The sequence below is a fragment of the Podarcis raffonei genome, chromosome 18 (assembly GCF_027172205.1).
Source record: "Podarcis raffonei isolate rPodRaf1 chromosome 18, rPodRaf1.pri, whole genome shotgun sequence".
NCBI lineage: Eukaryota > Metazoa > Chordata > Lepidosauria > Squamata > Lacertidae > Podarcis > Podarcis raffonei.
Window position 1 is genome coordinate 1,643,912 of NC_070619.1, and position 17,493 is coordinate 1,661,404.

A 17,493-nucleotide genomic window follows, 5' to 3' on the forward strand; every position below is an offset into this window, starting at 1 on the left:
GAAGCTTGTTGCCTCTTCCATGTGACAGCCCTTGAGATATTTGAAGATGGCTATCATATCTCCTCTCAGTCGCCTCTTTTCCAGGCTAAATGTACCCAGCTCCTTCAACCGTTCCTCATAAGGCTTGGTCTCCAGTCCCTTGACCATCTTATTATCAAAATTTCCAGACTTTTAGCTGTTTGCAGTGAGAAAAAAAAGCAACGAAATAGCTCAACGGATGCTTCTAGTGGTTTCCCCAAATTCAGCTGAAATTGCAACTTATACTGGCTTCTCCAGTAGATTTTGATAATAAACTTGATTTGCAATGGGGGTTGGATAATTTCGATTGCAACTGTACGTTGACCAGCTGTCAGTCCCCCAGAAAGTTCTTTGCAACATTGGGTCGGAATCTCCTTTTCTGCAATATCAATGCATTAATTTATTGCTGTTTATATTATTTAAAGGCTGGCCACACTCACCGGGACGCCAAGCACGCCAGGAAGACCTCCTTGGAACGGACAAAGGCAGTTCACTGTGCTGAGTTGAGCAACGAAGGTCAGTTTCGTCCATTTCCTTGAGGTGCCCAAGTGTGTGGGTTGTCCTTTCTGCTGCGGAGCTCAGCCAACCTCCCTCTCGGATCTTCTCTGCCACGAGCCCCACCTCTGGACCCAGGCAAGAATATTTCTCCTCTCTTCCCCCGGCTGTGTGTGTTTCATGCTAAGTTTCTTTCGGCTGAAATTTGCGGGAGGAACCCGTGTCTTTCCGCCCCTTTCTCTGTATTTGGGTCTGGTTTCTTCCAGTTTAATTTTTGCGGAGCCGGTGGTGCTGGGCACCTCAAGGTGCTGGTGGGGGAGAAGGATGGAGAAAACCTGCCCGGCTGCATGCAGTGTTCAAAACCCCCCTGGCAATGTATAAAACAAGTAGTCATTGTTGGAAATGTAAAGAAAAAGAACCATATGTGGTGGGTCTGTAAGGAGGTGAAAGCTTTCTGGGAAATGATTTATAAAGAACTTACAAAAATGTTGAAGTATACATTTGTAAAAAACCTCCAGAAGCCTTCTTACTAGGCATTGTAGGTAATGAAATACAACAACTGCAGCAAGAATATTACTAGCCCAACGATGGAAGCAGCAAGAGATACCAACGAAAGAAGAGGGGCAGACAGAACTAATGGACTCTGCCGAGTTGGCGAAACTAACAGGGAAAATTCGGAACCAGCAAGACCAGACTTTCCTGAAAGACTAGAATAAATTTACAGAATACTTGAAAGACAATTGTAAACAACTAACTTCGCTAGTAGGGTTGCAAGAAGTTGTGTAAGGTGGACTTTAGCAATTATTGCAAAGTATAATTTAAAAATTGTTGATCTATGATTAGGATTTAATAGTAATAATTATAATCCCAAAATGAAGTATTAGATAATAAGTGGGAAAGCCATTAGTCGAGGAGGACGGAAGTCTCAGGGTGTTGTGGCCAAATGCATTTTATATTATATACAAGTTGAATGCTATGTTTAAAATATCTGTAAAAATTCATAGAAATTATTATAAAAAACACAAAATCCCCCTGGCAACAGGTGCGTTTTGCGGCTGGCTTGGGTCCAATTGTGACCCCCAACGTCTCCCTCTGGCCGGCCCCTCTGGCTTTCTTAAGCAGGTCAGCAGGAGAGCCCATTTACTGCATTTATCTCCCAACTTTTTCTCAAAGGAGAACATGGTTCACCCCCCTCTTCAGGGAGGGAGGTTAAGAGGCTGTGAGCTGACTCACCAGGTCACCCAGGGAGCTCCATGGCTGAGCGGGGATTTGAACCCTGATCTCCCAGGTCCTTGTCCGCCACTCTAACCACTGCACCCCACTGCCTTCCCAGAGTGGGGAAAGCAAAGTGTCCCTTAGAGAAGGATCTGAAATCTTTTCCTTGAAGCTTGAGTTTCATCATAGAATCATAGCGTTGGAAGGGACCACAAGGGTCATCCAGAAGAATAATAATAACTGTTGTTGTTGTTATACCCCGCCCATCTGACTGGGTTGCCCCCACCACTCTGAGCGGCTTCCAGCATATATAAAAGTATAATAAAACATCACACAGGAGCAAAAGGAATCTTTTGCCCAACGTGGGGCTCAAACCCACAACCCCAAGATTAAGAGTTGCATACTCTTAATCTTAAAACGGAGCTGTTTTATTCTGGATTGTTCTTTTTGACGTTTTAATGTGTTGTAAACTGCTTGGCGATTTTTTCCCTTTAAAATGTAAAGCGGTATAGAAAGGAAACATCATCATAATAATAATAGTAGCAGTAGTAGTAGTAGCAATAGTAATAAAGTTCATTGTAAAAAAGAAAAAAGGTGCCTGGACATTCTGTCACGGTGAACGCAACTAGATTTAAGGTGCCGATTGGCGATTAGCTGATCTATCTGAGTTTCCAACCTTGTGTGCGCGGCTCTGGCAAGCGTCGTAATGTCCTGTGCTTTAGATTAAGATCTCTCCTACTCAAGTTGCAGCGGGAGAATTAAGATAGCAGCTGGGCGGTTAGCTCCAACTACTCCCACCCACATAATCTCGCCGTCTCTCCTTAGCAGGCGCTCAAAGCACTGAGTGATGATAATCATATGAAAAATATTGTGTCTGCCGTCCTCAGCCCTTCTCAGTAAGGGGGGCAGCCGGTGACATCCGAGTAAGCCTGCTGTTTGCAGGGGGGAAATGCTCAAGATCAGTGCTGGTTTCTGCTCAGTTCTGTGCTGCAGGGAATTTCATTCCCCCTTTCGCTCGACACAAGGAGCTCAACGCGACGTATGTGGTTCTCCTCCTCCTCATTTAATCCCCCCTGCAGCCCTGTGAGGTGGGCCAAGCCCAGAGGCACCAGGTTGCCACAGGCTGCCTGGCAGAATAGAAGGTTTCCAGGCAGGGCTCGAAAGGGGCAAAGGGTGGGTGAGTAAGAAAAAGAGCGCAAGGAGAGCCTGCTGGATCAGGCCCAGGGGCCAGCATCCTAGTCCAGCATCCTCTTCTCACTGCAGCCAACCAGACACCCGTGTCAGGAAACCCGCAAGCAGGATTGGAACTCCAGAGCCCTCTCCCTTCCTGCATCTGGGATGCAGAAAGATTTCTCCCTCTGAGCATCACCCTATAGGCTAGTGGCCATTCCTCTGTGAGTTCATCCAATCCTCTTTTGAAGCCAGCCAGGTTGGTGGTCATACTGCCTCCAGTGGCAGGGAGTTCCATAGTTTAACTATGTGTAGCATGAGGTAAGGCTTTCTTTCATCTGTCCCGAATCCCCCAGAATTCAGCTTCGTTAGGCAAGGAGTTAAGCATCTGAGGGCAGCCCTGCATAGGGAAGCTTTTTAACGTTTAATGTTCTGTTATGTTTTTTATACATTTTGGAAGTCGCCCAGAGTGGCTGGGGCAATCCAGTCAGACGGCTGGGGTATAAATAATAAAACTATTATTATTATTATCATCATCATCATCAGTGCTCCCCCGGGGGTACTCAAGTGTACGCAGTACCGGCATGGTTTTTTCTCTAGAAGAAAAGCACTGATGTTGATGATGGAACAGGACATCCGAGGATTTCTTCCTTACAGGGGGTTGGTCTAGATGATCCTTGGGATTCCCTTCCAACTCTACGATTTAATAATAATAATTTATTATTTATACCCCCCCCCCATCTGGCTGGGTTTCCCCAGCCACTCTGGGCGCCTTCCAACAAAAGATTAAAAGTACATTAAAACATCAGTCATTAAAAACGTCCCTAAACAGGGCTGCCTTCAGATGTCTTCTAAACGTCAGACAGTTGTTTATCTCCTTGACATCTGATGGGAGGGTGTCCCACAGGGCGGGCACCACGACCGAGAAGGCCCTCGGGAATGATTCTTATTTTCATCAGAGAGATGTTGGAGGGTCTGTAATATGTGCTGCATTAATCATGGAAATGTTTGTGTGCATGTAGAAGTCCCTCTAGTCCAGGAGCAGGAATGAGATCCTCTTTGCTCTGCTGCCGCTCTGAAACCTGATTTGTGTTCCCCCTGCCCTGGTTTTTTATTCTCGACCTTGAGCTTAGTTCTGGTGACTCCACCGCTCCGCTCCTCCTCTCTCTCTGCAGTTGTGCATTGCTGAAAGCGGGATGTCAGAGAGCGTTTCTGGCCTGGGAGCTTCCCGTTGCAATCCTTCGTGGCCAAAAATAAGCTGGGATGGAAAAGGGATGAAGGAGGGGAGGCGGGAGGCAGAGGGGTGTGTTGTGACCACAGGCCTGTTTTCCCCAAAATGAAATTAGTAGTTCAAGAGAAGAATGGTTCCTTCTCCAAGTCTGTCTGTCTGTCTGTCTAGCTGTCCACTGATGTGTCAGTTCCTTACCCAGCTGTGTGTAAATAATAATAATAATAATAATAATAATAATAATAATATCCTGCCTTTTTGTCTAACAGAGACTCAAGGTAGATTACAGCTTAAATAGAAATAGCTAAAAATATTGGGTGGGGGGGAGAATAATAATAATAACAAAGCACAAATAAAAATGCACAAACACATGTATATGAAAACATATAAGGAGCGTCTTCACCCTCATCGTTCTGCCCAGACACTGAGGTCCAGCTCCGAGGGCCTCCTGGCGTTCCTTCACTGCAAGAAGTAAGGTTACAGGGAAGCAGGCAGAGGGCCTTCTTGGTGGTGGCGCCCACCAGATGCCAAGGAAATAAACAACTACACAACTTCCTGAAGGCAGCCCTGTACAGGGGAGTTTTTGATGTTTGATGTTTTACTGTGTTTTTAGTGTCTGGGGCCAACCCAGTTAGAGGGGCGTGCAGGAACTCTCCTCTTTCCTCCTCCCTCCAAGCTCGTTTTCTTTTTGTGCTGTGTCTATTTAGATTGGAAGCTTTTTCTTGAGTAATTTGTTAGCTGCCCTGGGAGCCTTTTGTTGCTGTCATTGTTGTTCCAGATTGGGGTACTTCTTTGACTTCCTAACAAGTCCATCCGATTTAGGTTTTGAGCTGCTGTCCTTAACTCCTCCCCGCCCCCCTTCTCTTCCTCAGGAGGTCTGGTTCTTTTCCTGGGCAGCCCCTGAGCCTGGGATGGGGAATGGTCGAGCAGCAGGAGGCCAAGTGGGTTTCAAGCAGAAAGATGTAGAGCCGCAAATCCACATGCCGATTTTGCCAGAGGTGAGTCTTGCTGAGAATGCTGGCAGCGTGAAGGACAACTCAAGAGGATAACAAATACTTGAGAGATGTAAGATAGGAGAACTGAATAAAATGGTTAGAGTAAAATGCAGGAATGGTGGGAAAACTAAATGAGCCATGGAAGGGGAAAGAGGGAGGTCATCAAATGTATGGTGTTTATTTTGAGGTGCAAAATTGAAAACTTAATAAAAACTATAATAAAGTGGTACCTTGGAAGTCAAATGGAATTCATTCCGGAAGTCTGTTCAACTTGGCTGCAGGAAGCTCCTGCAGCCAATCAGAAGCTGTGAAAGTTGCATCAGATGTTTGGGTTCCAAAGAACGTTCAAAAACTGGAACAACTGGTTCCGGTTGAGTGCTGGTCTCGAAGTGGGGGTGGCGGTGGGCATTGTAGGTGGAGAGAGTTTCAGGGATGAAGGGCCCAGAACACCTGGAGGGGGCACCAGGTTGGCAAATGCTGCCCTAGAACAGCCTTGCAGTTAAACCAGGTAAATTTACAAGTCCCACATAAATCCATATAGATTTGCAATCTCAAGGTGTGAAAGAAAGGGGCAGGCCTGATCGCCTATGGTGGACAGGAGCCAGCAAGGAAGAAGTTCTCCAGCGTCTCCCTTGTCCGCTCGCCTGCTGCCGGTTCCTGCTCACCCTAGGTGACCAGCCAAGTGGCTTGTGAGTTTCTAGGTGCTTCCTTGCCACCCTCCTTTGGTTTTCTGTTCCAGGCTGCCCAGGAGAGAAGGAGCGTCCTCAACTCCCTGATATCTGGGGCGTTTGCTGGCGCTGTGGCCAAGACTGCGGTGGCGCCTCTGGACAGGACGAAAATCATATTTCAAGGTATTTCGGGGGGGCAGCTTTTTATAATTTTGTAAGTTGTGTATGCCATATCATCACAGTTATAAAAAATAAAGGCTTGACATACCTCGCTTTGCATGTCATGAGTCTATCTCATATATTAGTTTCACCTTTTAAGTTGAATTACTGAAATAAATGAACTTTTCCACGATATTCTAATTTTTCGAGTTTCACCTGTATATAAAAATAGAATGGATGCAGGGAAAACGTAATTAGATGGAGAACCCTGTTTTTAATGCTGTGGACTTTCAACTCCCATCGACAGGGCAGAGAATCCCCAAACTTAAAGCCTGGTTTGCAGCTCAGATTAAAAGCTCTCTCTCTCTCTCTCTATATATATATATTTCTGTTTTGAGGATTAATCCTCCAATGAGTTTTTGCTGGAAAGAGATTTGGCTTGATTCAGGGTTTGTTTGCTTGTCTTTGGACTGGCTTATCTTCTGGCTGGGATAATTGGGGGCAGGCAGAGTCAAACTGAGATTGGGGAGAGAGAGAGAGAATTGTTTCGGGGTGTTTGCAAATTGCATAAGAGATAACCGATACGCTATATGGGGTGGGGGAAACTGGGAAAGCAGGGGAGAATTCTGGTGGGTTGTTTTTTTTTTAAAGTATAAATCATAAGAGAATGCGGCTGATCAGTAGACTTCAGATCCTTCTACGCTCCAGTATTGATAAAGAGCTTTGAAAGAAATAGTTAGGGCTCTTACCCTAGAGAAATCCTAGTTCACTGATCCATGAGTGTTAGTGGATGAATTGATTTGTACCTGCAAATGAGTAAAAGTTTGCTTGTTTTTAATTTTTCTGCTTTTCTCTTTCAGTATCATCAAATCGGTTTTCTGCCAAGGTAAGACTTAAAGCACAATCCTCCTTTCTTTGCTCTGTTGCTTAGCTGAGCAGCTTTGGTTTTTTACTTAACAAAGTCCCCCACCCCAAATTGTTAACCTGTACACCCCCGGCTGGGGTGTTGGGGAGGGGCCGTCTCTCTGGTGGGGGACACGTCCTGCTCCTTCTGGTCCCTACCTTTGGTCCCTACACTGCATTCAGCTCTCACCTGTGGCTGCTGGGTGTGTCAGCATACAACAGTGGCCACAATCCCAGGAACAGCTTGCTAAACCAGGTGAGGGGAGCCGATAGGTCTCAAACCCCCAGTGAGTCAGGGGCTTCCCCTGCATGCGAAGCCAGGCTCCGGTGGACGGAGCAGATGAGACCAAGAGGGAGTCCAGTGGTCAAGAAGGCAGTTTCTGTATGTGCTATAGAGGGGAGTGAGGGGCAGGTGGGGCCCGTCCACCTGGGAAGGGAGCCTATAGGAGAAAGAAGACTCTGGTCCTTGTGGGACATCTTTGGGAGAAGAAAAGGCTACACAAATCTTGAGGGGAGTCCCTCAGGCGGTTGGATGGTGCCCTGTCCGCCTCCTTCCGGCAACTCCTGCAGCCAAACTGGTGCCAAACATCTTGCTCTGCTTTCCTTTCGATCCTCCATCAGCGAGCCCAAGAGGGGCGTCTTGCCGTCTGGGCAGCCCAGGATCTCCATGCACCCTGCCCAGGCTTGTGTCCTGGTGGGGGGGCACTTGAGTGCTGCAAACTCAGCAGTCTGGCTTCACCCCCAGAAGCGCACTCTATTGTCTCTTGAGGCAGACAGACACCATCAACAACAGCACACCCCACCCCGGAACAAAACCTCCTTTTGAGATTACAGTTTGTGGTTTGTCAAAAGCGTGGCAAACCAAGAGCCCTGGTTCAGATTCTGCGCTCAGCCTCTCTCGGTCTCTCTTTTCCAATAACTCTGCTTCTGCTCTCCTTAGGAGGCTTACCGCCTGATCTACCGCACCTACCTCCACGAGGGCTTCTTCAGCCTCTGGCGGGGGAACTCTGCCACCATGGTCCGCGTGATCCCTTACGCCGCCATCCAGTTTTGCGCCCACGAGGAGTACAAGCAGATCCTGGGCAGTTACTACGGCTTCCAGGGGAAGTAAGAGGCTGCTGGGGTTGGGTCTTCTGCAACAGGGTTGGGGAACCTCAGGCCTTGGTCAGTCCAGCTGGTGAAGAGTCATGGGGGTCTCCTCCTCCTCCTGCTGCGACGACAAGCTCCCTTCCCCCCTTGTCTCCAGGACCAGGAGAGGCATGAAAGGCGGAGGAGAGGTTGCCTTCACACTGGCACAGTCTCCGATTGCTTGGGGAAAGCTCTGGATAGGAGGGGACTTAGAAGGCTGTGGGGAGACGGAGGTTTTCAGTTTCAGCAACCGATTTTCATGGAGTAAGACCACTGGGAATGAGTTGCTGTGCCCTTAGTTTGATTACAGTGGTGCCCCGCAAGACGAACGCCTCGCAAGACGGAAAACTCGCTAGACGAAAGGGTTTTCCGTTTTGGAGGCGCTTCGCAAAACGAATTTCCCTATGGGTTTGCTTCGCAAGACTAAAAAATCTTGCGTCCCCCCGCAGGTTTTTTTCGCTTTTTTCACCGTTTTCCTAAGCCGCTAAGCCGCTTATCAGCTGTTCCGCTGACAAGCCGCTTAACAGCTGATCATGAAAAGCCGCTTGACAGCTGTAGCGCTAATCCGCTAAGCTGTCAATGGGCTTGCTTCGCAAGACGAAAAAACCGCTAGACGAAGAGAATCGTGGAACGGATTCTTTTCGTCTAGCGAGGCACCACTGTAGTTTCAGCATTCATGACAGGCCGGTTGGTGAGAGCATAATGCCAAGGTTGCAGGTTCAGTCCCCCTGTGGGACAGCTGCATCACGGGGGCTGGGTTAGATGCCTCTTAGGGTCTCATCCAATGCTTCAATTCTATGATCCACCAGGAAACTTCCCCTAAAAAACTGATCCTTCCCTGCCCACAATGGAACTGTAAACCAGTTTTGTTCAGCTGCTGGAGAAAAGAGCTGTGGGGAATTCCACTTTTGAAAAGCCTCTCTTTCTCCTTCCTGCTTCCAGGGCACTTACCCCATTGCCCAGGTTCATCGCTGGCTCCCTCGCGGGCACGACGGCCGCCATGTTGACGTACCCCCTGGACCTGGTCCGCGCCCGGATGGCCGTCACGCCAAAGGAAATGTGAGTTGGCGCTGCGGATGCTCCTGTGGAAATTTTGGGTGGGATGGGAGTACCTAAAATAACACCTCAAAGCAGCCAGATTTGCACTGTAAAAAGGTAGGTGGGCACAGGCCTTTTGGGTTTAGCTGGGATAGAGGCTCAGAGGAAAATGGAATACCAAAACGACGCAGTTTTATGAAATTATTATTTTCTCCATCAACCCCAACTGTGCAAAAGGCTAAATCTTTAGGGGATGAAAGGCTGGATGCAAAAGGCAGGTCTTTTACAGAGGCCAATAAGTTTGATGTGGGTTCATAAGTCTTCTTTTGGGGGTCTCAGCAAACAAGATTCTCCCCTCGTGGGATTGTTGCAAGACGTATTAATGTGCCTGCAGCACAATCAGGGAGGATTTGACCTGCAGATCTCAATAAATGAGCGGCTCTGTGCAGAGAAGGCTCCCTCAGGCTGGAACGTAGTCTCTGGCACCAAAGCGAAGGGCTATCTGTGGTCGCCCCCCCCCATGAATTGACATATGTCCATCCGAAAGGAAATGCACACTCCTGATCTCCTCCCTGCTTTAAAAGTACCAGTCGGCCCACCCTTCAGGGCATGGAACTGACCAGCCCTGGCTTGAGAAGTAGAATCCTAGAACAGTGGTGTTGGGAGGGATCCCCGAGGGCCATCTAGTCCAACCCCCTGTAACAAAGGGGCCTTTTGTCCAACAACCGCTAGCTTTTCCCTTCAGTGTCTTGTTCGATGTTCCTCTTCCCCTCCTCCAACGCATGGCTGTCGTCCAGCGTCTAAAATAGCCTGGGTCCTTCTCGGCAGCACACCAGGTGTCATCGGGTGCCCAAAATAGTTAAGTTGTGATATGGGGCCTTGGTGTGTTTGTGTGTGTTGGTTGTCTCTCTTATGGCTCAGGGGGGAAAAGAAAATGTTGACAAGGGAGGCCACCCTGTTCCTCTTTTTCCTGGCAAATATTTTTAATTTCATTTTGTGGTGGAAATAAAAGAGGAAAAACAGGTATAACGGCAGGAGAAACCTATAAGATGGAAAACAAAGCTGTAAAACAGGCAGGCAGAATGAGTACTACTAAAGGTAAAAAAGGTGAAAGCTACTACTACTGCTACTACTAATAATAATATTCATATGCGGCTCAGCCAGATATATATGTCCCAGCCACTCTGGGCGGCTACCATCCAATTGAAACATCAAACACAGTAAAACATCAAACCTTCAAAACTTCCCTAACTCAACTAAGTCCATTTATTTCAATGGTGTTCTTTTTATAAGATATTTATTAAGATTTTTTATAATATTACAATAAAATAAAAAAAAGAAAAAACAGAATAACAAAAATACAGAATAAAGAAACTTTTTAAGAAAAGAAAAAACACGCATACATTTTCAATTACTTATTTTCTTTTAACTTGTTTCCCGGACCTCCTCATACCTCCCTTTTTTGTATTCCACCCCAGATTGTTAGTTCAGCAAATCCTTACCATTATATTATTACCTATTTATAATCCTTTTTTTCATATCTCTTAAAGCATTACAGCTGGAAACCACTTAATTTCAATCCAACATCATTCTAACACTCATTAATTTTACAATATTTCTGTAGATAATCTTTAAATTTCTTCCAATCTTCTTCCACCGACTCTTCTCCCTGGTCTCGGATTCTGCCAGTCATTTCTGCCAATCCCATATAGTCCATCACCTTCATCTGCCATTCTTCCAAAGTGGGTAGTTCTTGTGTCTTCCAATACTTTGCAATAAGTATTCTTGCTGCTGTTGTAGCATACATAAAAAACGTTCTGTCCTTCTTTGGCACCAATTGGCCGACAATGCCCAGAAGGAAGGCCTCTGGTTTCTTCAGAAAAGTATATTTAAATACCTTTTTCATTTCATTGTAGATCATTTCCCAGAAAGCCTTAATTCTTGGGCACGTCCACCAAAGGTGAAAGAATGTACCTTCAGTCTTTACATTTCCAACATTTATTGTCGGGCAAATGATATATTTTTGCAAGCTTGACTGGGGTCATGTACCACCTGTATATCATTTTCATAATATTCTCTCTTAAGGCATTGCATGCCGTGAATTTCATACCTGTGGTCCACAACTGTTCCCAGTCAGCAAACATAATGTTATGTCCAACATCTTGTGCCCATTTAATCATAGCAGATTTCACCGTTTCATCCTGAGTATTCCATTTCAACAGCAAGTTATACATCTTTGACAAAATCTTAGTCAAATCATAGACAATGTCAAACCGTGGTCCTCCAATTACTTATATACTGGTGGTATCTTCTCTTGAGTAGCAGTTGCTATGTCTTTTGCTTCTTCAGCAATCTTTCTGGTCGAAGAAGATTCCTGCAATAATTTTTCAATAGATTGTGTATTGGTAGTAACCTTCTGTCCCAAATTATTAATGCTTGTAGTATTCAGATCAATTTTAACTGATGCTTCAGATACTTGTTTATTTGTCTCAGCTACTTGCTTGGCTAAATTTTCCAAAGATTCATTAATTTTTCCAAGTGCATGTGCTAAAACATCTTCAGATGACATAACTTTTGGTTTAACCTGTGGGGGAGCAACCCCTGGTATTCCAGATGCACCAGATGTTGAGGCCCTTCGCTGTTGTGCAGTGTCTGTTCGGTATTGCCTGCCAGACCTAGTAGTCTTTTCTTGCACCGGCTCTAATTTTGCTTTTCCATCTGCCATAACACTCTCATGAGAATCCAAGGTCAGTCCCACGGTTTGGAAGGTTGTTTTGAAAAGGAATTTTTCAACGCAGTTGTTATTGTAACAATGTCAACCTCCTCTAGGGGGACACAATAGCAGCCAGAACTTGCAACTTTAAAGTACAAATATAGTCCTAATAAGTCCCCCAATTCACTTAAAAAGAAAATAACAGTTTCAGTCCACTTAAAAAGTTACTTTAAAACCAGGAGAAGTCCAGGAACACTGTATCTCTTTTGCAGAGCTAGCTGTCAAAAGTCCTCTGCTTACCGATAGGCTTTCCACTGAGCGGCTTTCCTTACCTGGGGGCAGTCCGTTCCCAGGTTTAAGGCAGCGGATTTTAGCTTCCCTTTCCTCTTATTTTGCAGGTAATTAAGCCACAAACTTTCCCCCCTCCACTCCTGCAATTTGGAGGGGAGACCACTTTCTTGATGTTAGGATTTGAGCCTTTTTTACAACGTCTTTCCAGGCTTCCGCTTTACAGTCTCTTTGCTTTGATCTATTTACAAGAAAGGAAGGCAGACTTCCTGTTTATACCTTCCCGCTTCGGTCTCAAATTAGCTTATTTTAGTCCTTTTAAATCCAGTTTTTAGTCCTACTCACGAGTAGTTACTTTGAAATCCAATTGTCCCAGGAAAAAGTCAGCGCTCTCCGATCACGGCTGTGTGGCTTCGCTCCGCGGAAGAAGCAGTCGACTCTCAGCACCGCGCTGCTCCCGTCCCGCTCTGGAGCCCTTAAAGGGGTTCCTTTGCAGATTGGGGGTGCGCAAATGGTGCCCGCCGAGTCCCCACGTTCACAGGCTTCCCCCGCCTGTGATTTTTAAAGGGTCCCCGCTTCGCCGCAGTGGCAAGACCCGATCCCACGGAGCTGGTCCCTCCGAGACTCAGAGGGAATCCGCCATTAATCGATGGCGCTGACCCGGAAGTCTCATTTATTTCAATGGTTGTCCTTGGCGCATGACTACTTCCATGTGCACTTCTAAATGTACTTACTGGGAAATAAACCACAGCTGAACTTAACTTCTGAGTAAATAGGAACAAGAATGCGCTGTAATTCATGGATTTCAGACTCTGGTTACTGAAGCATTTCACTTCTGCCGCCACACTTTCACAAAATAAAAACAAAACAAATGGAAATGAAGGAATTTAGTTGCGCAGGGTCTAAGGTCACAAAGTCCAAGTGAAGAATTTTAGCTTTATTTGGTTATCCAGTCTGGTTCCAGTTTGGGGCAGTTTTCCACTGAGTTGCAATCACTATCTGAGCTGCTACGGTCATATATCAGACCAGTTCTATAATTCTATGATTCTCTGATTCAGAAAATGTTATTTGAAATGAGCCTCTTACGCATGTATCTTAAGTACCTACACAAACGCACTGAGAGTTACGAGCTTGTTTTTGCCGGGTAATCTCATATGTGGTCTAATTTGAGGCAAACTTGTCTTCTCAGCAACACTAAGAAGCCTTTCTGTCTTCTGATCTTTCACATTTGTCAGAGCTGGAAATCCCTCTTCCCAACAATATGTCAAGGAGAACTGTAGAAGAATAATAGAATAGTAGAGTTGGAAGGGACCTCTGAGGGTCATCCAGTCCAACCCCCTGGAATGCAGGAATCTCAGCTGAAGCATCCATAGCAGATGGACACCCAACCTCTGCTTAAAAACCTCCAAGGAAGGAGAGTTCACAACCTCCTGAGGGTGACCATTCCAGTGTCGAACAGCACTTACTTTCAAAAAGTTCTTCCTGATGTTGAGTCTGAATCTCCTTTCTTGTACAGTGGTACCCCTGGTTACGTACTTAATTCGTTCCGGAGGTCCGTTCTTAACCTGAAACTGTTCTTAACCTGAAGCACCACTTTAGCTAATGGGGCCTCCTGCTGCCGCCATGCCACTGGAGCACAATTTCTGTTCTCATCCTGAAGCAAAGTTCTTACCCCGAGGTACTATTTCTAGGTTAGCGGAGTCTGTAACCTGAAGCGTCTGTAACCTGAAGCATCTGTAACCCGAGGTACCACTGTAACTTGAAGCCCTGGGTTCAAGTTTGACCCTCCAGAGCAGGAGAAAACAAGCTTGCTCCCTCTTCCATCTGACAGCCCTCCTCTCAGTCTCCTCTTTCCCAAGCTAAACAATCCAGCTCCTTCAACCGTTCCTCATAAGAATTGGTTTCCAGGCGCTTGAACATCTTGAATAGCCAATGCTCTTGAGGAAAGACATGGATCATGTTTCTGGTTGTGTATTCAGGTTTTTAAAATCTTGATACGATGTTAGGCTATACTACACTGAAATGTTCTAAGGTTCCTTTGATTGTCCTTGAATCTTCTGGCCACTCCTGCTGCCCTCTCCTGCCGCACCGGTGTGGCAGGCCAGACCCTTTGATAGCCAACAAAGCTTGTTGCTCGAGAGGCATGATAACAAGACACGATTTCTCTTACTCCGCTCTCCCGGCAGGTACAGCAACATTGTCCACGTCTTCATACGGATATCCCGGGAGGAAGGGCTGAAGACCCTCTACCGGGGCTTTGCCCCCACCATCCTGGGGGTGATTCCATATGCTGGGCTGAGCTTCTTCACCTACGAGACGCTGAAGAAGTTTCATGCAGGTAAAAGCAGCGGGGCCAGGATGCCAGGCTTGACGGGCTCCTTGGGCATCATCCAGAAGATGGGCTCTTATGAATGGATTATAAGATTAGGCAAATCCACAGAAGAGCAGTGGCTACTAGCCATGTCTCAGAGGGGAGCCGGCAGTAAATCACACCATGCAACTGGGAGTTAACTCTTTATTAGCAAGGACATGATCTGAACACGAGTGTCAGGCCTAAGGAGCACAGCAGCCCCCCATGAAGCAGCCGCTGAAACTGAAGGTCCCTGCCTCCCCACCGCCGTCCAAGTCCCTCCAGGATTTCCCCCCAAGCCATCGAAGAATGCCCCTGCATGCAGCCAACCTCTCCTCCACCCTCTTCATGCCTCTCCTGGTTCTGGGAGACCAGAAGGGAGGGCAGCTTGATGCAGCAGGAGGGGGGAGACCTTCCTCTCCTGCTTCAGCTTCTGCCTCCCATTCTGGACTTCTCTCTGCCACTGCCTCTCCCCGCTCACTAAGCCTTGTTGCCTCTTCTGCTTCTGACACCTCCCCCTGGCCACTCATCATTGTCCCACCGCCATTCCCCGGGCTCTGAGCCTTCTTTCCTTGAATGTCCCCAGCTGGTTCCTCCCGCCATTCCTTTGCCTCATAACAAATCCATGCCACCAGGATGGCTGTGCACTCCCTCCAGTTTGGAGGCACTATACCTCCTGGCTCCTGGCCATTGCAATTGGGGAGAGTTGCTGTTGCACTAAGGTCCTTGCATTCTTGCAATTTCTGGGGGTCCTGGGGCCCCTTGGCGGAAGGGTGAGAGGGAGATCTGTTTGCGCTGTCCCTGTGCGTCTCCACAGTTGCCCACCAGTGTTTCCTTTTCCTCCAGAGCGCAGCGGCAGGACGCAGCCCTACCCCGTGGAGCGGCTCGTCTTCGGGGCCTGTGCCGGCCTGATCGGGCAGTCTGCCTCCTACCCGCTGGACGTTGTGCGGCGGCGGATGCAGACGGCCGGAGTGATGGGCCACACCTACAGCACCATTCTACGCACTATGCGGGACATCATCCGGGAGGAAGGACTCGTCCGCGGCCTCTACAAGGGACTCAGCATGAACTGGGTCAAGGGCCCCATCGCTGTGGGGATCAGCTTCACGACCTTCGACCTCACGCAAATCCTCCTCCGGAAGTGGGAGCAAGGGGTGAACGTGGAGAGGTAGTGGCCGGCCGGTGGCTGGCGGTTGGTACAAATGTTGGTGGAAAGGTGGGAGGGCATCCTCTTCCTCCTCCCTCCCTCCCTCCTTCCCTCCCTCCCCGAGCCAGAGGGTTCTCGCGGCAGAGCTGAGTGACCCAGGGCAATCTCTGTTAGGTCCCCACGACCGCAGCATCCTGCCCCCTGCTTCCCCGAGCTTGCGTTTGCGAAAGAGAAGCCGCCGTGTCCTTTGCCGGTGTTGTTTTCTTGCTTTCCCTCTCCTTTTCCCACCGAAGTGGTTGAAATTCCTCTGAATTCTGCTTGGATTTGTGGGGAACTGGCAAGGGGTCCTCCCAGAAGGCTGCAGCCATGCTATTTACTTGATTTTGCCTCGTGGTTCTAAACCGTGGCGACCCAGTCCCGTTACATCTCCTGCCTCTCACTCTCCTGCACCCTTTATTCTGTAGGGAGACGAACTTACCTGTATGTTTGAGACGTGGGGTGTGTCTGTCTTGTGGTTTCTGCTCCCTGCGGTCTCCGCCCTCCTTCCAGCAAATGGTTTGTTTTCCAAGCCCTGGAGAATGGGGCCCTTCATCTCCCCCCTCTCCCTACTTTAAATGCTTTTAAAATTCTGCCCCAAAACCTCCTGGAAGAGGGCCAGCCGGCCCCAGGGGAGAAAAAACCAAAGACGGGATTCTTTCCTTTCCTTGGGTTTGTCCAAGGCAGAGAGGCCACGGTGCAATCTTGAATTCTCTCGCTGCCGCAATCTGCGCAGCTCCTGGTTCCAAGATGGGATCAGAAGTTTGGGGTGTCGCAGCCTTCTTTCCTCGCTTTTCAGAGACTTTTTAATGATCTGTATTTAGATATGCACACCTATTCCAGAGTTTAAGCTTTGGAAGATGGCATGCGGTTCAGCTAACCTTTGCTCCTCCGAATGGTCTCTGCTTTTTAGCAGGGTTTCCCCCTCCAGTATTAAGTGTCAAAAGAGGGAAGGAATAAGGACTCTTGAAGAGGCATTCCTAGCCCAGAGCAGGAGATCACAGAATCATAGATGCCTCATCTCAGATTGGAGATGGGGAAACTTTTATCCTGACGGTCAGGGATGACAACGGAAAATGGACTGCCATATGTTGCTGAACTTCCAGCAGCCAGGTGAGGATGAGAGCCAGGTGCCTTGAACACCTAGAGAGGAATTGGATCAGAGAAGGCATTTTGCAGGTCTCCTCCTGGGAAGAGGAGTGGGTGTTTTGCCAGACCGTCCTGGGTCTTTCGCCGTGTACGAGCTCAGGCACTCCCCACCTTCGAAAATCTCCTAGAACAGGGCAGCAATCCTGTGTCTCTACAGATGTTGACTGACTCCCACCAGCCCTTTCCTGGAAATCATGCTAAATTAACCCTGCTAATTCCTCTCTCTCTCATCTGCCCTGCACTGCACTGCTTCCTAACACTTAGCAAGCACAATGCCTGCCTTCAACAAAAGCGCACCAGGGATTCACCCACCACCACCAGATCCGAACCTCAAGAGCTTTTACCTCCCCAGTATGAAAATAGATTGAACGGGGTGATGCATGTCCTAAACAGGAAGCCCGGTTCATGACCCCCCCCAACACTGCTTATGCAGGTTGGAGTGTTTTGCACATTCTAAAAAAGATGCACTACCACTGGGAGAGCAGAACCTACACAGGGTTTCCAAACTTGGGTCTCCAGCTGTTTGGGGACTACAGTTCCCATCATCCCTAACCACTGGTCCTGCTAGCTGGGGATAATGGCAGTTGTACTCCCCAGACAGCTGGAGACCCAGGTTTGGGAAATCCTGGTCTACACACACCACACACACACACACCGTTTCCCCAATTCTCATTTTTCTAATTCTCCGTGCCATCAGCAGTTGTGATGGATCGCAATTGTGGCTCAGCGGGTTTTGTTTTTGTCGGGGAGAGAATTTCGGAGGGATGGCAGGTGCCACCTTGCCAGCGAAATA

The 17,493-nt window shown here is 47.8% G+C and overlaps 1 protein-coding gene across 3 annotated transcripts; it reads left to right on the plus strand.

Annotated features, from left to right (window-relative positions):
* The first annotated feature begins 459 nt into the window (after nt 1-459).
* On the plus strand, nt 460-16,560 carry SLC25A42 (solute carrier family 25 member 42). 3 transcript variants are annotated; one of them, XM_053372544.1, is made up of 8 exons: nt 460-651; nt 4,999-5,124; nt 5,861-5,972; nt 6,809-6,834; nt 7,792-7,958; nt 8,922-9,038; nt 14,205-14,356; nt 15,215-15,626. In XM_053372544.1, exons 2-8 carry the CDS (start codon nt 5,038-5,040, stop codon nt 15,538-15,540), a joined length of 987 nt encoding a protein of 328 aa, XP_053228519.1. In that variant the 5' UTR covers nt 460-651; nt 4,999-5,037; the 3' UTR covers nt 15,541-15,626. The 3 variants fall into 3 exon arrangements, with proteins under 3 accessions (XP_053228519.1, XP_053228521.1, XP_053228520.1); XM_053372545.1 differs by lacking the exon at nt 460-651 and adding an exon at nt 2,852-2,905; XM_053372546.1 differs by lacking the exon at nt 7,792-7,958 and having other exon boundaries at nt 15,215-16,560.
* Nucleotides 16,561-17,493: the final 933 nt, after the last annotated feature.